An 18,892-nucleotide genomic window follows, 5' to 3' on the forward strand; every position below is an offset into this window, starting at 1 on the left:
AAGGGGGACCCCTTACAGGGAGACCCCGCCACACTCCTGGGAATTCGGGGTCTTTGGCAGCAGCGAGGACCCTTCCTCTACCCAGCTCGGCTCCTCCCTCCCTGCCCCTCCTTGCTTTGCTGGGGGGTGGGGGGGATGACTTACTCCCCTCCCTCTGACCTCCTGCCACCTGAGGCAGCCCACCCCTTACCCTTGACCTGTACCTGGGGCCTGGCTCCTCCCACCTGGCTACCCTCTGCTGGCTTCTCTTCATCTGTGTGAGGGGAGGTCACCTGTGCTGAAAACCCTGCACTCAACACCTGTCAGGCTCAGGCCTCATCCTCCATGCAGTCACCGAGGGTCCCCTTCATGGCCAGACCAAGGTCACTCCAGGTGGTATCGAACCAGACCTGGCGGCAGCAGCCTCTACTGATGACTGTGCCTTCCCCCCTCACATGCCCCCCGTTCAGCCCTGGGACCCCGAGCTCCGGCACTCCTACCTATGACTTGTCCTTCTGGCACTTTGGGTCTCCACTCCCGTTTTTAACTCACAGGAAAAAGGGAACAAGACATAATGGCAAGAACTTTACTCACAGGACATAGGATACAGGATGTTGGGACAGGCTTTGGGGGGGGAGGGGCTGGCTGCCCCCACCTCAGTTCCGTGGCCAAACCCCTGTACAACTGTGCTTCTGTTTCGGAGACCCCTGCCGTGTCGATCATCTTCAAGGCCACCCCCTGCTGCCCACCGTGTCAGGGACCTTCCACCGTGGCTGGGTCCTCCTGACAACCCAGGACCAGCCCAGGCAGGACTGAGGGCCAGGGGGCTCACAGATGTCTGGTGTGTTTTCCCCCTACCGGGCCTTCACCTCGCAGGGCTGGCTGCCTGGCCCAGCAATTCCAGGGGCACCAGGAACGGGTTCAGGGGGCAGACCCCAGCTGCTTGCCAAGCAGACCTTGGTTCACTGGGCCCAGCATTCTCTGGAGCCAGGGGCACGGCCTGGCTGGCCTCCTCTTGCCCCGGGGAGCTTGTCCCGGCATCCTCAGCTCCGGGTGCCAGGCCCTCCATGGCTGGGTCCGGCTGAGGGGCTGTCAGGTGCACGTACATATCCGACATGTGTTTAACCAGGGCATCGCAGGGCAGGCGGAGCAGCTCCTCGGGAAGTGCCAAGAGCAGGTCGAGGACCACCGCGGCCTCTGGTGATGGACACAGAGGGGTGGGGTGAGGGCAGGGCGGGCCTTGCTGCCCGGGGCTCGCTCCCTCCCAGCCCCTGCCCGTTACTCTCACCAGCTGCAGAAAGCTCAGGGCCATGGCACCTGCGGGAGACGGACGACAGATACTTGTAGATCTTCTCAAAGTCCACGGAGAAGTCCCCTTCCGACGACGGGTCAGCCAGGGATGCAGACGGTGCCTCGGGGGCGGGGCCATTCGCCTTAGGGGCGGGGCCCGGGGTGTCAGGGCCCGAGTCCTCCCGCCCTCCAGGGGCGCTGAGCAGCAGTAGCTTCCCACGCGCCTGTGTGGGCTTGGGGGGCTTGGAGTGCAGGAGGCTGACGGGCTCCGTGGCCGCGATGGTGAGGACCTGGCAGGAAGAGCGATCAGGGAAGGAAAGGGGGAAGTCCTCCCATCGGCCTCTCCGCTGCCCTGCACCCGGCTGAGCCCTCCACCTCCACCTGCTCACCAAATCCTCCCTGTTAGACGTAACATACGGAAGCTGTCGGAAGCGGGGTCACTGAGGCTCAGGGTGTTCAGTGACTGGCCAGCGTCACAGAGCTGGCAAGAGGAAGGGCCCCGGAGCCAAGTCCCCCTAATTTAGACTTATACATAACACCCCCATCCTGCCTGTGGGATGGCTGTACCTGCGAGAAAGCCACAGTCAGGGCCTCCTCCAGCGGGCCCGTTATCTTCTCAGCCAGATCCATCCATACCTGGATGGGGCGACCAGAGGGCACACGGTCGGCCTAGGGACCAACCCTCGGGGGTCTCCAAGCCCTGCCCCTCCTGGGGATCCCCCTGACCAGGTTATCCCCCCCAACACCCACACCATGCCCCAGGGCCCGGCCTTGGCGGGCCTTGTCCTGCCTCACCTCGATGGGCGCCGGGGTCTGTGTTTCCCGGCGCCTCGGACCCTGCGGGCCACCGGGATGCACCCTCTGAATGGCCTCCCGGACCACGCGGCCCTTGAGCTGCCGCAGGAAGTCCCGGATCTGGAGAAGAGAGGAGGAGGCCGAATGGGCCTTCTACACGCCCAGGGTTGGGGAGAGAGGCCAAAGCCTACAGCCTGCTCCCGGACCGGCACTGCTCCCTAGCCTCCCGCTACCCCGGTGTTACAGGTCTCAGTGACTCTGCCCCGGGGCTCGGGCGCAGGCCCCAGGTGTGACCAGCCACCCCATAAAGGTGTAAGGCCGGTTCTGCTTCCTCCCCGCAGCCAGGGCCCACCCTCTGCGAAGTACTACCCTGTTCACCGCCCCCCTTCACCCACTCGGCCCCGTTTCCTGGCTCTCACTTCAGCCTCACTGCCGTTTCCGCCCTGACCGGGGCCTCCACTCCGTCTAATTCGGAGTCCGACCGACCCCTCAGCCTCTCGCACGCGCGGCCTCCACCTCGCCCCGCCCCTCAGTCTCGTATGCCCCGCCTCTCCCCCAAGCTCGCCCCGCCCACACCCAGCCTCCCTTCCAAGTCCCCCACCCCGCGCTCGCCCCGCCTCCCCGCCCCGCCCCTCAGCCGCAAGTATGCCCCGCCCACATCCTAGCCGGGGCTCCAGCCCCCCTCCCTTCCCAGGACCCCCTCACCTCCGCCTCGGTGCGGCCCGGCAGCTCCCGGGCCAGCTTAGCGGCGTCCGGCTCCGGCTGGCCCTGCCGCGCCTGCAGTAGTCGTAGCAGCTGCCGCTTCTCGCGGGCGCTCCAGGCCGGGGGGCCGGTCACCTCAGCCAGGTAGCGCGCCGGGGCCGCTCGCCGCCGCTGCGGAGGCTTCATGCCGGCGAGGGCGGTGTCTGCGTTCCGGGCCCGTTTCCCTGGTAGGCGGGGTTACGGAGGCCGCTGGGGCCAGAAAGCACGGCGCGGAGGCGGAAACAGATGGGGGCGTGGCTCCGCGTTTGCTGCCGAAGAGAACCGTTTAGATGGGAGAGGATGGAGAGACTGGCATGCGAACGGAGGTGGGGGCGCATGAGACACCCCACCTGCCTGCATTTTATCTCCTCCGTGAACTGGAGCCGAGACCTTAGATCTCCCGCCCTCCCTCCATTCCGGGACTGAGTCTTGCGAAACTCCTACTGTGTGCTTTGCTTCTCCAAAAGGAGTGGACCCTGGCAGGAAGGCAGCTGTTCAGTGGTAGCCAAGAACCTGGGCTGTGGGGTTGGCTAGCCCTGAGGACCTAGAGCAAGTGATATGGCCGAGCCGAGCCTCAGTTTCCTCATTTGTGAAATGGAGCTAGTAGTCCCGCTCGAGGAAAGGGAGGAACTCGGACAGGAGACAGTTACGAGCTCTAGACTAGACAGAGGGCGCTGGAGCAGAGACCAGAGGTCAAGGCCTTAGCGAGGGCAGGGTCCAGGGTGGGGGTGGAGAGCGGAGAAAGCCTGGCTTTGGGAAGACCGCCGGAGGCAGGTGGGCAGGTGCAGGGCTTGAGGAAGGAGGCGGAGCTTATTAAAACTTAAGCACGTGGGGTTGGGTATCCCTTTCTGTTTGGGAAAAACTCCCTTGGGTCTCCCCTGGCCTCCATCTGCACACGTATACATGGGCGTGTGAGACCGGCCCCCAAGGCCTGGTCCAAGGCCTCTGCTTCCTGCCCCCTGTACCCGCGCCAAGCTCACACGCAGACTTCAGAACTCAGCAGGTCAGACCAGATGTTTATTTTGAGCCCAGGTGGGAGGGTGCAAGGAGGAGCGCGTCGGGGGCGGGAGGGTTCGGAGCAGAGACAGTGGTCCCGTCGGGTCCGAGGTGGGCCGCGGCCGGTGCAGTCCTGGCGGGCCTGGCTCGAGGCCGTGGCTGGTGTGTCTCGGGACCTTGCTGTGGGGGTGCGCCATCCCTGGCGAGGGGCTACCCGGGCTGAGCGAAGGAGAGGACACAACGCAGGCCACCCCCTTCCCAGCGGATCACTGGCCTCCTCCGTCAGTCTATGTGCGGGAGTGAGGGTGGGTGCTAGGTCTGAGTCGCGAATTCTCCTCGTCTAGTGTCTGTCCGAGGTTTGAGGACCCCTCTTGTGACACAGAGCCCGAAGTTGGCCACGGGTGACCCAGTGCCCGAGTTTGAATTCCAGCTCCACCAAATTTTGTGACCTTTGACAAGTTACTTCAGAGAGTGCCTCATGGGTCTCATTTCTGATATGGGGATTATAATAATATCTACCTGAACGTTGTTATGAGGATTACATTAATTAATAGGCATGAAACCTTCCGAACACTCCCCGGCACAGGGAAAGCCTAAAACGCCATTATCATCACCTCCCTCTTCCAGCTGTCCTACCGGCCCCACGTTACAACCCTTTCCCCCCACCCGTACCCCCGTTTACCTGCCTCACTGGGGCCTCCTGGGCTGGGGGCCGCTGGGCGAGTCTCTCGGGGCCGGCCCGGGGGTTGGGGGCGCTGGAAAGGAGAGGGAGGCTGCGGAGCACTAGGGGTTGCGGCACACTGGGCCGGGGCAAGGGCGCCCCCTGGGGGCTGCCGCGGGCGTATCGCAGGCAGGTCTGGGGATGGTCGGGGCTCCACCGGCTGGGTCGCGGCGACCCGGGGTCCCGACCCGCGGGGATAGGCTGGGGGCCGGGCGGAAGTCCCGGCGGGCGGAGCTTGGTACCTGAGTGCGCACAGACGAGGCCGAGCCCGGCGGCCAGCGCGGCGCCCAGCACGAAGGCAGCCAACACCAGCGCCACCACGGGCGCGGGCTCCAGGGCCGCGGGGGCCGGGGCCGGAGGCTCGGGGCGCACGGCTCTGCCGGGGACGCCCTTGGATGGCCCTGTGGGAAGTACGACACAGGGACTGGGCCCGGGCCACAGATGTCCTCCCCACCCCCCGTCCTCCGACCCCTGCGGAGAACTGCGCGCTCACTGGGGGGTGGCCGCGGCACTGTGACCACGATGGGCTGCATCAGCGTGTGCAGGTGGGGGCTGTCGGCACCCAGGCTCTCGCCGCTGCCGGCGCCCGCGCACGCCTCATCATGAGGCAGACACTGGGGGGAGCAGGAGGCAAGAGATGGGCAGTCAGGCCCCGGGATTCAGGGACCTGTCTGTCCCCGGGGCTCCCGAGAGGTCTACGTGTCCAGTTCTCTATTGCGACCAGGAGTCGCACCAGTGAGCTCCTGGAAATCCGACCCCCGAGAGGTCCGTGAGCCCAGCCCCTGAGATGTACAAGCAGCCGGCCGCCCAGCCTGTGAGGACTGCAAATTGCAGCCCCTCAAGGTCACACGACCCAGTTCTCCGAGAACCTTAGATACCAGACCTTTGGCCCCTTGGCCGCCTCTGCATCCAGCCACCCAGCCCTGGAGGGACCTCCGAGTTCCGCCCCAGGCATCCCAGAGCAAGCCCAGCGTCCGTTCCCTGTCCCCTGGGGAACCCCTAGGCAGAGCCTCACAGGCCCCCCTCTCGGTCCCTGAGCCCAGCCACCAGCCCGAGAGAGACCCAGCGACTCTCCCCAGCTCCGAGGGACCCCCGTCTCCAGCCTCCAAAGCGTCGGACCCCTAGATTCCCAAGCTCCAAGGAGCTCTTCCTTCAGAGGCCGGAGGGCCTGTGCCCAGCCCTCCCCTCCCCCCCGGCCCCGCGACTGGCCCAGGCGCCCAGATTCCCGGCCGTGCGCCCGCGCACCAGCGATGCCGGCGGCCGCGTCAGAGGCGCAGGTGTCCGGCGGGCTCCCCGGAGGCGGCGGCAGCGGCTCAGCTGGCAGTGCAGGAACTGCACGGAGGCGTTGAAGACCGGGCGCAGGCGGAAGCTGAAGCGCGCGGACCCGGCAGCACCCGGGCGCGGCGGCGGCGGGAGGACGACCGAGGAGGAGTCGGCGGGGCAGCCCCCGCGCAGCAGCGCCAGGGCGGGCCCCGGGGCCGGGCGCGAGGACGGTGTCACCGAGCAGCGGTGCAGGACCAGGCCCCAGCGCGGAGAGGGACGGGCCAGGGCCGCCTAGGGGGCGGGGGCGCGATCAGCAACGGCCGCCCCCCACCCGGCCCGCCGCGGCCCCGGCGCGCCCCGCGTCCACACCTGCACGAACACGCGGCTGTCGGCCGGGACCTCGAGCGGCCCCGCGCGGCGCGGGAAGGCGTCCTCCGCGTCCGACAGCTCCAGACTGAAAAGGGGACGGCGCAGCCAGGGCCCGGGCGCCGCGGGGAATGGGGGCGCTGGCGGGGAGAAAGGGTGACATGAAGCAGGTCGCGCTGCCCCTTAGCCCCTCCAGGCCCGCGGAGCAACCTTCCCGCCTCCTTCGGAAAATGCATGCTGTTGCGGTGAGGGATTCCCCGGTGCTCGGTGCTGGGCTCCGCGCCGGCTTCACTGCTGCCAGAGTAAGCATGGTACGTCCCCTGAAGGTCCGGGGGCCGCCACAGCCCAGCAGCCGAGGCTGGGAGCGAAAATGCGCGCCTCTGGGGAGGAGCCCCCCTTCCCAGGCCTGGATCTCTCCCGCCACAGCGGACCTGGGACTCCCTGGAGGGGCAGGGTTGAAGGGTGCCTGAAGGCGGCCAGGCTGGGTGAGGTCAGCTACCCAAGGGGCCCAGCGCCCGCTTGGGGGAGGGTGCTGCCCCCCCCTTCCTTTCCAAGGTTACCGTGAGCAACGAGGAAGGGGAGAAGGAAGGTGCTCTCTGCCCCTCTGGCACAGCGGGAGCCCAGCCGGGCCACCAGGGTCTCCGGCCTCTCCGTTTGTCCAGGTTCCTTACTCCCAGACCAAGCGCAGCAGCAACACGGGGTGGGGACCCACATGCACCCACACCCCCTCTGCCCGAGGGAGGCACTCCGCTGGGATCCTTGTCAAATAATGTTCTCAGGACAGTCCCCACATGTTTCCTAAAAGCATTGGTACACCGCTCTCCACAGTCACTGGCCTCAGTGTACCTGCTGGTGCCTCTGAAGAAGTTGGGGGTCCAGGAGAAGGATCTGGAGACGGGAGACAGAGGCAGAGCCCACCTGCCCCCCCCCCCCCCCCTCCCCCAGGCAAGGCAGAGGGGCGGTGGAGCCGAGAAAGGGCAACACGGGGATGGCAGCCTGATGGGCCGTGTCCCCAGCCTCTACATACCAGGCGGTCCGCTGGGCAAGGTGGCGACCCTGGGGAGCAGGGCCAGCAGCAGGAGTGTGGCACCCAGCATGCTGGACCGGCGCCCCGGAAGCGTGCCCCAGGAGTGCAGCTGCCCGCCGGACAGCACCCAGGCCCGACAGGTGGGCAGGCAGCCCTGTCCTTGGCTGAGCAGCCACCCCAGGAGGCGGGGGCGGTGGACTGAGGGGTGTGCATCAGAGCCGGCGCCCAAGGTCTGCCAGGGATTAAGGGCTCCTCTCTGGCCAACCTGTGGCTGGTGGGGTGGTGGGGAGGGAGGTCCGGCACACTGGTCACTTGACATGTGGCAACTCACTACAAATACCACCCTTCCGGGCCCGGCTGGGCTTCAGTCCCCCGCCCCGGTGCAGAGGCCCCATCCCCTGGAATGGCACAGCTCCCCCGCCCCCTCTCCCCCCACCCCGCCAAAGTTCAGGCCTCACAGCCCCTTCCCACCTCTTGCTGCCCCGGCCTGCCAAGCTCAAGACACACCACAGACTCAGTGGAAGAAAAGGGAGGGGTTTTATTCTCAAGCGTCTAAGGATTTACAAACGGGGGCATTTCGTTTTTAAAAAGGGCTGGGGGAATACTGGCGACCGGGGAAGGGGTCGTGGGCCGGCGGCCTCAGGCAGGCCGCCCCAGGCCCCTGCCCGCCCGCCCACCCGCTCCCCCCTCTGCCTGGTCAAGAAGGATGGCTGGTGACTGGCAACGGAGGGAGAGGACAGGAAAGAGGCAGAGGGGAAGAAGAGGTTCCCCCAGAACCCCCCACTTCACGCAGAAGCGGGGCAGGGGCGGGCAGACGCACTCACAAAACAGAAAATAGTTAAATAAAAATAAATCCAGGTGGCTGGCCCAGGGCCTCTGCTGGCCCTGGGCCCAGCCACGGAACCTTCCAGCTACCCACAAAGGCCACGCCTCCCCTCCCCTCCTTGGCTGGGCCAGGTGAGGGAGGTGGGGGACCAGGCCTGTGGGCCCCCCACCCTGCCCCATCCCCTCACAAAGGGGACCGGGGCAAGAGAAGGTGGCTGTTTCCCTCCCGGGCGGGGGGCAGAGAGCAGAGAACTCGAGGACTTTTGAACATGCGGCGTTTTGTGAGTTTGGAGCAGAACGAGAGTCCGCAGGACAGACAGGATACAGTGATGCCTAGGCCTAGACTGCGTCCGCTCCGTCCGGCCAAGTTCCTCACCTTTGGTGTTGGTTAGTTTTGTGGTTCTGTGGGTTTCTGTTTTTGTTTTTTTGTTTTGTTTTGTTGTCCACTTAATTTGCATGCATCACCAACAAAAAGGAAACACACCCCCTCCCATTCCAGCTGCTGCAGAGGGCGCGGGGCGGACTGGCCAGCTCTGGGGGAGTCGAGGGGCGCTCAGGGGCACTCCAAGGGCGTGACTGCCTGCACACGCCCAGCCCTCAGCCAGCCCCACCTCTGTCCTGTCACACGTCCTCGAACCCCCACACCCGCCCCTTGCACCCTCGATCCCTGCCTCCCCGGGGCCCCGGGGCCCCACTCCTGCCACTGACCCCCTCCACCACCTCCCTGCCGCAGCAGCGTCCGCTGCCCTCACCGTGCCCTGCACCCGCCTTCCCTGAAGGCCACCCCGTGTGGCCACGGCCCCTCGGGCTCCCTCCACGCCCCCTGAGGTCCTCAACTCCCCCCCCCCAGCTGTGGCCAGTCTCCAGCCCCGAGGGCTGGCCCCGAGGGAGGAGGAGCCCCCCAGAGCCCACCTTTGGGGCTCGGCCCCGCACCCCGGCCCCAGACGCCTGTGCCCACAGGCGGTCGGGGGCTCCACCACAAGCAGCTAAACATGACTTTGGTAAAAGTTTCTGAAGGTACCGACAAACCCCGTGAGAACAAGCTCTTTGCCCCCCCACCCCAAACACCCCACCAAGTACAATAAAATACAATAAACTCCAAAAAGGACCCCCTGAGATCAAAGAGAGAGAGAGAGAGAGAGAGAGAGAAAGAGAGAGACCAGCCCAGGCCCAGCTGCAGTCGTAACGCCCAGCCTGCCTTCCTGGGGCGAGGACACCAGCTGACGGACTCGCCACTGCCGGAGACCTAAGTGGACCCAGGAGTCCCCCGGGGGCGCTGGCAGGGGGAGCCCGGGTATGGGCCAGGAGAGAGGCAGAGGCAGGGAGGGAGACGGGGAAAGCCAGAGAGGTAGACAGGGGATGGGAGAGAGGGGAGATGGAGGCAGGGAGCATGTCTGCGGAGGGAGGCGGAGGGGACGGCACACGGCGAGTGGGGGGGGGAGGGGCGGGACGGGCGGCTCTCTCCCAGCCCCTGGGGGCCGCCCCAGCCCAGAGGTTACGACTGAATAAATAGCGAGTCTGCTCGTGGCCTGCTGTCTTCCGTTCACAGTGTCTGTCAGGGGGACGCGCACGGCCGGCTGACCCCGGGAGGCCGGCTGACCCCGGGACGGGAAGGGCTGGGGCCTGGCGAGCCCATCTGTCCACGGCTGGTGGGCAGGGGGCTGGGGGTGGGTCGGCACCCCCTACTTTCTGTCCTCAGCCCTCAGCAGCTGTCCAGGTCCCAGGTCTCCCCTGGTGGGCAGCTGGGTGGCCAGGTGGGGAAGGGGGGCCTGTGGCCATGCCCCTGGCCCCCGGTGGGGCTGGCCGCCACCACGTGGCTACCTGAAGAAGGGCAGGTGGTGCTGGCTCAGGACTCCGCTAGTCCTCGGTGACTCAGTCTTCGCCATGACGTCCTTGAACCAGGACGCCACATCTACCTCCAGCATCTCGTAGCGCTTGATGAAGCTGTGTTCCTGCAGGCCGAGGGGTGGGGCTGAGGACGAGGGGGGCTCCCCCGGGGTGGCTGCTCAGGCCCCGGGCGGACGTCCCGGTGGGAGGGGGCGGGAAGGGGCCCCAGGTACTCACAAGTAGCTTATTATACTTTGGTCTCCTCCTGTGATCCTTAGTAAGGCTGAAGGAGAAGCAAAGAAAAGTAAGAACCGGGGAAGGAGAGGCCTGGCTGCCCTGGGGACTCAAGTGTCCCAGCTCTGCCCCATTCTGAGATGGGGGTCTTCAGAATCTCGGGGAAGGAGCTGCTGTGTGCTCGCGGCCCAGGGCTGCTTGCTGAAAAGCCCGAGGACCCAAGGCCTGCACTTGGGAATCCGGCCTGTGACAGAAGCCCACACTGGACTGTGAGGGGCTCGTGGGGGAGGTGAGCGGGGCTCTCCCATGGGACAAGCAAACGTGGACACGACGCAGGCAGGATTCGGCTTGCGGTGGCTGGACGCACAGAGCCCCTGGCGCTGGGGCCTATCTGCTGTCCACAACCTCCCGCGGCAAAGGGCAGGCTCAGGCCGGGGCCAACCCCGACTCCTAATGCCCAGGGCTCCGGGCCCAGCTCCTGCCTGCATCCCTGCCGGGGGCGCTTCCACAGTGGGGGCGGGGGCTTCTCCGTTCAGTCTGGCCCCGAACCCCCCTAGAGCCCAGGCGGGCCGGCGGGCTCCTCACCAGTCTTTGACGAAGGACTGAAAGTCCCCTGAGAAGCCCATGTGGCCGGGCAAGAGCGGGGGCTCTTCCTGTAGGACTTTGGTGAGGACTTCAAAGTCTGTCTTGCAGTTCTTGTAGGGAAACTGTCCCGTCGCCAGCTCCACCTAGAAGAGAGGACCGGGCTGGACGGGCTGAGCACGGGTTCCTCCCCTCCCTTCCCGCCTCCTTCTGGATCCCGAGGAGATGCTGCCCAAAAGGCGGGGGCCCCCACTCACCAAGGAGATGCCCAGGCTCCACACATCGGCCCGGATGTCGTAGTCTGGCTTGGTGGGGTCCGGGGGGTCTATGCGCTCCGGCTGCCGGCAGGAGAAGGGCAGGATGTACCCCCAGGCCGGGGCGGGTGCGCCGCCCCGATCCCCCACGCCCGCCGCCCGCCCGCCCGCGCGCTGCGGGGCTCCCACTCACGGCCATGTAGGCGGCGCAGCCGGCACTGCGCGTCTTGGCCTTGGAATCGACCAGACGGCCGCTGATGCCGAAGTCACAGAGCTTGATCTGGCCCCGCTCGTCCAGCAGGATGTTGGAGGGCTTGACGTCACGGTGGATCACGCCGTGCTTCTCCTTCAGGTAGTACAGCGCCTTCACGATCTGCAGCGAGGACGGCGGGAGGGCACCGGTGACGGGAGGACGGGGCCCGGGAGGGACGACCCGGCCGGCCGCACCCCTGCCCAGCCCGCTCACCGCCACCGTCATCTTGCCCAGGATCCGCTCGGGGATGGGGCCCTGCACCCGCTTCTTGAGCTTCTCAGCGCACGTGCCCATGAGCTCCATGGCAATGAAGACGTCCGTCTGCGGGGGCAGCACAGGGAGGCTTGGGCACGGCTGTGGCCCCTGCCCACCCCCCCGCCACGGACTCCAGCCGTGGAGGAGACCCCGCGGAGCCCCCAGAGAGGCAGGGGAGCAGCGGAGGCCGCCGGCCGGGCGCGCACTCACATTCGTGATGAAGGTGCCGAAGCACTGCACGATGTAGGGACAGTCGTGGCTCTTGAGCACCACGTCCAGGTCCATGAGGATCCGCTTGTTCTCCTCCTTATTCCCGGAGCGACGCATTTGCTGCACGGAGGGCCAGGGGAGCCTTAGTGCCGGGGTCTCAGGGCAGGGGAGGGGGCGCCCACCCGGGGCGGGGCTCACCTTGACGGCGATGACGTGGCCCGTCTTCCGGAAGCGCATCTTCCACACCTGGCCGCACGTGCCGCTGCCCATTTCCCCCAGGTTCTCCAGATCGTTGATTTCTGCTTGGTAGCGCTGGTAAGGACAGCCAGAGCTGGAGGATGGGCCAGGCCTGGGGCACCACCCCCACCCCAAGGCCTAGCCCCGCAGTGCATCTTGCCCACCCCCCAGGGGGCCAGGGCCAGGGTGGTACCTGGCCCCCGATGGTCAGGTAGCCCGTCTGCTTCATGATCTCCTGCAGCTTCTGGTCAATCTCGATGCTGGGGGGGACAGGGAGGAGGTCCTGGTGGAGGAGGATCCCAACCAAACCGAGGCCACCCCAGTCCCCAACACACAGGGGTTCCCCTAGATTTAACCATCCTCCTCTCTGGGGCAGGCGAAGTGACCCCCCCCCCCCCACTGGCCAGCTGGGCCCGTCCCAACAGCTTACCTCTCCATGCTGCGGGGCATGAACAAGGTTGATGGAAGCCCCAGCATGTTGCGGGGCCGGGCAGGGGGCGTGGGGTGTTGTGGGGAGCTCTCGGAGGATGGTGAGCGGCTGCCCCCATCATTGGCCAGTGGGAGCTGGAGGGCTGGGGGGGGTGAGAACCAAGGGTGAGAGGGGGTTAGCTACCACCTGGCACTCTGGGGCCTTGGGACTCTGGTCTCCCCCTCCCTGCCACCAGGTAGGCCAGCACAGACCCCCCAGCCCCCACCCCACTGGGCTGGAGGAGCTAGCATCTCCCTGACCACTCTCAGGGTACCTTCTCCCACCCCCCTGACCTGGAAGAAGATGGAGTAGGCTGGCAGGGAGAGGTGGTCCTCAGAGGCTGAGGGACTGTCCCCAAGTCTATGCTGATACGGATCACGGCCCAGAGACTGATGACATCCTTCAGCCAGGCAGCCTTCCTGATATATCCCTTTCCTCCCCACCTCTGCCCAGGAAGCAGACCCAGGGCCACAGTGCCCACACTCTGGACCATGTGAGGAAGGAATGCCTGCCAGGATCAGCCTGGGTTCTGGGCCTGTTGGCAGCACTGACCCTGGCTGCCCAATAAGAATCAGGCAGACCACCCCAGGGAGACACTGGGCGAGGGCCCCACACTTCCAGCTGCCTTGCCCCACATTCTGTTCCAGGGTCAGGGAGGGCCACCCTCTAGCCAGCAGGCTCATCTCTGAGCCTCCCAGCTTGCCCTGCAAAGCTGGGGCCAATGGGTGGGTGCAGGCCCCCAGGCTTGGCCTGTGTCCTCGGGGTGAGGGGATCCAGGTGGCACAGCCCCTCCAAGGGCTGGTGGGATGGGGGGGTGGGGAGTGGGCCAGGCGGTGGGGGCTTCTCAGCAGCCTGCATGCGGACAGCTTGGACATGCTACAGGCAGGCGGGCAGGCAGCGGGCAGGCAGCGGGCACCCCGGGACGGGCAGGCGGCATTCGGGGATCGGGAGGGCAGGAGACAGACAAGACAGATGGGAGCCAAGACTTGGGGCCCAGCTGCCCAGAGGAGGCACTGCAGAGACAGGCCGGACAGGGGCCCGGGACAGGACAGTAGGTTCCCTGCGGGGCTAGGATCCTTCCTGGCTGGGCTGGCAGTAGGGTGGGAACAGAGATCCGTGTGGCCCCTGGAGAAGACAGATAATCCTCCACTGAAGCCTCGTACCCCAGAGGCCCTGGTGCTCCAGAAGGGGGTCCCTAGCTGGGTAGGGCACCGGCTGAAAGAGTCTCCAAGTGGGGCCAGAGAGGACCTTCCCGTGGAGAACGGCCGGCCGGGAGGCCTGGGGCCTGCCACTCTCCCACAACCCTCAGCTGATGCCCCCTTCTCTGCCTACACCCCCTGCCACGCTCCACGCTTTCCTCCCACAGTTCTGCAAGCACCTGGTAACGCGGGCCCAGTGACCAATGGACAGAGACAAATATGCTCGAACTGCTGGCATCTGGGTACTTTCCCCACATTGTTACCCTGGGCCCCTGACCACATCCAGAGTGAGGGAGCAGGTACAGGACCCTAACCTGCAGTCATAGAAGGGACACAGGTGTTGCTAGGGCCTGCTCAGAGCAAAAGAAGAGCTCGGGAGGGCCCAGGGAGATGGCCAGGCCCAGCACCTGCACGGGCCTGGAGGTCTCACCTCCTGAGCACCCTCCCTGCTGCTCTAGTCCCTGGCTTTGTAGTGTCCTTGCTTCACTCCTCTGTCATGGTCAAAGTCCTAATCCCTGCCTCTCGCTCAACCACCTCAGGGGCACCTGAGGGGCCCCCCAATGCTCCCCTGTACCTGGACTCTCTGAGGATACTGCCAGGCTCTCGCCCCCTGGGGGGTATCTGGGCCCCTTTTCTGCCCTGCATGGTCAGCTCCTCTCTGGGGTGAGGACCACACCCCTACCCTCTCCACACTTCTGGGGTGGGGGGACAGATGCTTCCAGTGGCCCTACAAACTGAAACACGGTGGGGACTTGAGGGGGGCTGGTGTAGGGTGGCTAAGGTGGGGGAAGGGAGGAGGTACACAAAGGCCCTGAGAACAGAGGTTATGGAGGTGGTGACAGGCCACGCGGCAGGTCAGGAGGGCACAGTGAGAGCAAGAGGCTGAGTGAGAGAGAGAGAGAGAGAGAGAGAGAACAAGAGAGCGCACGGAAGCACACGGCTAACGGGCCACAGACGCACCAGGCTGTCAGTCCGACACACATGCACGCGTGTGTGCGCGCGCACACACACAGGACATGGCAAAGCCCCACACGCACACAGACGATACGCTGAGAGCCCCGAACAGAGCCAGGCCCACGCTGTCTTACACACACACACACACACACACACACCCCTGCCCCAATCTAGTTCCACCTACACAAGGGCCAACAGGGCCAGACCCCACCCAGCTGTCTGTCTGTCTGTCTCTTGTGCTCTCACACACACACACACACACACACACCGCACACATCTGCTCCAGACCCACTAGCGACTGCGCTCAGGCCCCGGCTGGCTGCTTCCTCCACCTTCAATCTCCGGCTCCCCGCCTGCCACGACCCGGTGCTCAGATCCCAGCTTCTCCAGAGGCTTCCCCGACTGACCACCCCCTGAAGAACCGGCCTTTTCCACAAGGCATCACTGCTTTCTCCACCTCTCCCAGACCGGGAAAGTGCTCACGGTCCATGAGCGTCAGCCACGTGTCGAGTGGCCCGCGGTCCCTTCTGTCCACTGCTGTGTCCCGAGTCGGGCGATGCGTGTTCGCTGTGCTGTTGAAACAAATCAACAGGCACAGCGATGGCCTGGCGCAACTCTCTCTCCCCCTTACACGCACGCACACACTACACGCATGCGCACACACGTGACCCCTTACACACACGCGCGCACACGTGACCTCTCACAGGCGGCAGACTCCCGGTGGGTAAAGGAGCTCACTTCCTCTTCCAGGGAGTCCAAACCTGAGGCCACCAGGAAGGGAGGAGTGGAAGGCGAGTGGACACAGAAGAAGAGGCCAAGTGGGCCGAACACTGCTGATCGCTGATGGTGTGGAAGAAGAGAAAGTAAGAGTGACAGGCGCGCACGCGCACACACAGCATGGGGGGTGGGGGAGGGCATTCTGCGGCGGGGCAGCGGTTAGGTCAATGGTGCAGATGTCCAAGCGACGATGATAAAAAGGCTGGTACCTGCTCGTTGGGACGGGGCAGGAGCAGGGCTTAGAGTGATCACAATAACTGGATGGGGAAAAGGAAGAAAAAAAACAACACCACGATAAATCACAACAGAAACAACTGATTTGTCCAAAAGAAAAGAAATCAAATCATAACGAGGAAGAGAGGGAGGCGCGAGGCACCAAACTGCAGAGACGGGTAGAAACCGACAGAAATGGGAGGACCGGGAGCATGGGATGGAGCTGACACAGACACAGACGCCTGGAGGGGGCTCCTCAGGGGCCTTCCCGCCGCGGGCCTCACGTACCTCGCTCTGCACCTGGGACAGCCAGCCCATAAGGCAGCCCCGGCCCCATACCCAGCCCTGTCTCATCCATGCCGGGGCTAGGGGAGGCAGCACCGCACAGCCCAGCAGGGACCCTCCAGTCCTGGGAGGGCTTTCCGCCCCAGGGAGGAACCCACGCTACCCCAAGTCAGAAGAGTGAGGGATGAGGAGTGGACCGCACACAGGGACTGGGGGCGGTCAGGCTGTGAAGGTCAGGCTGGGCGAGCAGGGAGTGACCTCAATACCCCGATATGGGGGTGTGTGCCCCCTCCTACCAGGACGACCCCACAGGGAGCTACATAAGCTACAAGGATCATATCAGAAGAAGTACAAAGGAGGGCAATTTGCCAGCTCAAGAGACACAAAGTGTGTGGTGGGGTGCTAGTCATCAGGTCTGTGGGGAGGGTGAAGACCTGATGCCCTCTAGCTGAGAGATTTAGGGAGGGCGTTCCGTGGGACATAAAGAAACTAGACAGTGGTTGTGGCAATCCCAGGCCAGGTGTGAGTGTTGGGGGAAGGAGGAGCAGCTTTTGATTCCAGATGATAAAATGCCAGGGAGGCAGTCACAGAGATAGCGGGATCAGAGATAAGTGTACGTGGGCTGGGAGGTCGAGATATCACCACACTGGCCTCACGGACCCCTAGGCCAGGTGAGTGTGGGTGTGCAGGGAAGAGGAAGTTACTAGAGTCCAGGTGAGGAAAAGCTGCTAGGCTGGGGGTTGGGTGTGTATTTTTGGAGAAGCTAGACAGTCCCCAAGATGGTGGCAGTGAAACCAGTCAGAGAAGTCTGAGGGGGCCTGGTGTATGTGGGTAGGGTGTGCGTGGGAGGGGGCCTGCTAGGCCCAATGACAAGGTCCCAGCCTGGGAAAAAGGGATTACCGGACACAGTCACAGGGAAAGAGGTCAGAGGAATAGGGAGTTATATGTGGTCAAATGACCTCAGGTGTCACCCGGGCCAGGTGCGCGTGTGTGTGAGTGAGTGGATCATCCACTGAACCATCTGACAAGGACCCAGGTGCGGAACGGGGCAAGGGGCCTCCTGCCAGGCACTGAGACGGCAGGAGCGAAATCATCTGGTCGGAAGGGGTGTCCGTGTTTGCGAGGAATCTGGACGTGGTCACGGTCTCGTGGATTAGGGGAGCGCGGCTCCGGGTGGGTGACGGTGACACAGGCTCCGAGGATCACGGTGAGGGGGCGGGTCATCAGGTGGGGGGCCTTGCCCTGGGGCCGGGTAACTGGGCTCGTAGGCCCCGTAAGGGGGAACCCCTACGTTGGAGGAGGACCGCTCGGGAGCCCGCGGCCCCACGCCCCCCGGGTCACCGTGACCCTCTCCCCCGCGAGCCGACAGCAGGGGGTACGGGGTGGCAAGGAGGAGGAGCAAGAGCGCCCCGGAAGCGGGGGCGGGGCCTGACGACGGGGGCGGGGCTGCCCGCGGCGCGCGCCCCGCCCCGCCCGCCCCCTCCCCCACGCCGCCGTGCTTACTGGGCCTGGGCCGCTGGGGGCTGATATCCAGGTTGAGGTCGATCCTCCGCCGGGCCTCGCGATTCTCCTGCTTCAGCTTTGCTTCCAGGCGGGACAGCTTCTGCTCCAGGGAGGACGCCGCCATCTTCCCCGCCGCCGCCGCGCACCGCCCGGCCGCCCGTCAGTCCGGCAGACAAACACCGCACTGCGCCTGCGCCTGGATGACCCCACCGAGCCGCCGTCTCTCCCTGCACGGCGCATGCCCGCGGCGCGCACTCGCCCATCCCTCGTGCCTACCCTCCGCGCATGCGTGCTTCTTCCCAGTGGGAGGGGTGACACCACCTAGAGCTCGCGTCTGGCAACGTGCAAATCCTCTCACTGTGCTGCGCACGCGCGGATTCCGAGCGCACTCTCGAGAGGCGCTGTGTTGAAATCCATTCACTGTTCTGCAGAGAAGGGCGGGCGGGGAAAACGGCGCGCCTGCGTACGGAGGGGTAGACGGGATCCCGCCCGTGGCCCTTGGCGCGCATGCGCAACATTGGCTCGCTCTTCTGCCGCTGTTGCTGGGAGTAGCTCCTCGTTTTCGCTGTTCCCCGCCCGGCCTGTTCTCTGGCACCCACGCTCCCTCCCAGCTGCCTTTCTCGTCTGGGACAGTGCTTCATTAGGATCCCTGTTAGGCTTAATTGCTGCCTCCTCACCATAATTAGGCGCCCGTGGGGAGCCCTTTCTATTTCAGCAAGCTCGGGCTTGACCAAGGACTGGCGGGAGGGGCGGGGTAGGGCTCCGTCACTGTAGGGGCCCTAGGACTAGCGGCATGGGGGACCCCTGATCTCGACCACAGGGCCAGGGTCATGGCCAGAAGAGTTCCAGGTCAGACCCAGATGGGATATTTTAAGACTTTCCCTCATCTTCCCTCCCCGGAATGTGAACCCAGCTCCTGGACAGTGCAGGAGACGGGCCTTGGAGTTAAGGCGTCTCGACCTGTCTTCCCCGCCGCTTAACTGGTCTGATGGGTGCCGGGGAAAGTGTCCGCAACTGGAATCCTGGTTTTCGGAAAGCAGCTTGCCTCTGCTCTCGTTGCTAGGAAGAGGCTCGCCTTTTGCAGACACCTCGAGGTGTCCAGTCCCAGGAGGTCAGGGTCAGTCAGGCTGTGCCCTACCTGCTCCTGGTCCAGCACAGGAACACTGGTGGGCGCTGAAGGCTTGTGGGGACTTCTGTGGTGACAACTTATGGTGGAACAGATACAAGAGAGTGGAGTCTGGAGAATTAACAAGGAATGTAGAGGAAAAGGGGTTCTCCAGAAAAAAGCTGGGCAAAAAACAAAAAAAACAAACAAAAAAAAACAAAAACAAAAAACAAAAAAACAAAACAAAACAAACAAAAAAAAATACAGAAAAAAGCTGGGCAGAGGATGCCACCTAATTTCTCCTGATAAGCTGAGGTCTCCCTGCCTCTGCTTCCAGGACAGAAACTCATAGCCTTGATTCTGGCACGTGAGTGTCTTTGCTTGCCTGTAATTGGTCTGGTGAAATGGAAGGCTTAGACAACAGAAGTGGATAGCAGAGATCAGAAGTTTAGTTCTCATAATTCATATTATTTATTAAGCACCCACTGATAGATGCTCCCTCACGCAGGGAACACTTGAGAGACAAGTCCCT

At 64.6% G+C, this 18,892-nt stretch overlaps 3 protein-coding genes across 4 annotated transcripts; all 3 read right to left on the reverse strand.

Annotated features, from left to right (window-relative positions):
* Positions 1-558: 558 nt before the first annotated feature.
* On the reverse strand, positions 559-3,046 carry SNAPC2 (small nuclear RNA activating complex polypeptide 2). The gene is made up of 5 exons (XM_032394801.1): positions 2,770-3,046; positions 2,065-2,184; positions 1,837-1,905; positions 1,268-1,559; positions 559-1,176 (listed from the first exon to the last, which is right to left on the reverse strand). Exons 1-5 carry the CDS (start codon positions 2,950-2,952, stop codon positions 845-847), a joined length of 996 nt encoding a protein of 331 aa, XP_032250692.1. The 5' UTR covers positions 2,953-3,046; the 3' UTR covers positions 559-844.
* A 770-nt stretch (positions 3,047-3,816) lies between these two features.
* Positions 3,817-7,248, reverse strand: TGFBR3L (transforming growth factor beta receptor 3 like). The gene is made up of 6 exons (XM_032394579.1): positions 7,179-7,248; positions 6,155-6,327; positions 5,768-6,076; positions 5,016-5,136; positions 4,765-4,923; positions 3,817-4,556 (listed from the first exon to the last, which is right to left on the reverse strand). Exons 1-6 carry the CDS (start codon positions 7,246-7,248, stop codon positions 4,489-4,491), a joined length of 900 nt encoding a protein of 299 aa, XP_032250470.1. The 3' UTR covers positions 3,817-4,488.
* Positions 7,249-7,737: 489 nt separating this feature from the next.
* MAP2K7 (mitogen-activated protein kinase kinase 7) lies at positions 7,738-17,427 on the reverse strand. Of its 2 annotated transcripts, XM_032394799.1 has the most exons (12): positions 17,256-17,427; positions 15,464-15,511; positions 12,286-12,427; positions 12,049-12,115; positions 11,817-11,930; positions 11,619-11,738; positions 11,367-11,474; positions 11,094-11,273; positions 10,904-10,984; positions 10,650-10,792; positions 10,068-10,113; positions 7,738-9,955 (listed from the first exon to the last, which is right to left on the reverse strand). In XM_032394799.1, exons 1-12 carry the CDS (start codon positions 17,377-17,379, stop codon positions 9,821-9,823), a joined length of 1,308 nt encoding a protein of 435 aa, XP_032250690.1. In that variant the 5' UTR covers positions 17,380-17,427; the 3' UTR covers positions 7,738-9,820. The 2 variants fall into 2 exon arrangements, with proteins under 2 accessions (XP_032250690.1, XP_032250691.1); XM_032394800.1 differs by lacking the exon at positions 15,464-15,511 and having other exon boundaries at positions 7,739-9,955.
* Positions 17,428-18,892: the final 1,465 nt, after the last annotated feature.

The sequence above is a fragment of the Phoca vitulina genome, unplaced genomic scaffold (genome assembly GCF_004348235.1).
Source record: "Phoca vitulina isolate PV1807 unplaced genomic scaffold, GSC_HSeal_1.0 scaffold81, whole genome shotgun sequence".
Taxonomy (NCBI): domain Eukaryota; kingdom Metazoa; phylum Chordata; class Mammalia; order Carnivora; family Phocidae; genus Phoca; species Phoca vitulina.

Bases quoted from the DNA above. Each gene is read 5' to 3' on its own strand.
- SNAPC2 (XM_032394801.1), bottom strand. From the start codon at position 2,952: ATGAAGCCTCCGCAGCGGCGGCGAGCGGCCCCGGCGCGCTACCTGGCT. The intron at 2,185-2,769 runs GTGAGGGGGTCC...TCTCTTCTCCAG, and splicing joins CGGGCCGCACCGAGGCGGAG to ATCCGGGACTTCCTGCGGCA. The intron at 1,177-1,267 runs GTGAGAGTAACG...GTCCATCACCAG, and splicing joins CCCTGAGCTTTCTGCAGCTG to AGGCCGCGGTGGTCCTCGAC.
- MAP2K7 (XM_032394799.1), bottom strand. From the start codon at position 17,379: ATGGCGGCGTCCTCCCTGGAGCAGAAGCTGTCCCGCCTGGAAGCAAAG. The intron at 11,931-12,048 runs GTACCACCCTGG...TGTCCTTACCAG, and splicing joins ACCTGACCATCGGGGGCCAG to CGCTACCAAGCAGAAATCAA. The intron at 10,985-11,093 runs GTGAGTGGGAGC...TCCTGCCGGCAG, and splicing joins GCTGCGCCGCCTACATGGCC to CCGGAGCGCATAGACCCCCC.
- TGFBR3L (XM_032394579.1), bottom strand. From the start codon at position 7,248: ATGCTGGGTGCCACACTCCTGCTGCTGGCCCTGCTCCCCAGGGTCGCC. The intron at 6,077-6,154 runs GTGTGGACGCGG...CCCGCCCCCTAG, and splicing joins ACAGCCGCGTGTTCGTGCAG to GCGGCCCTGGCCCGTCCCTC. The intron at 4,924-5,015 runs GTGAGCGCGCAG...TACTTCCCACAG, and splicing joins AGTGCCGCGGCCACCCCCCA to GGCCATCCAAGGGCGTCCCC.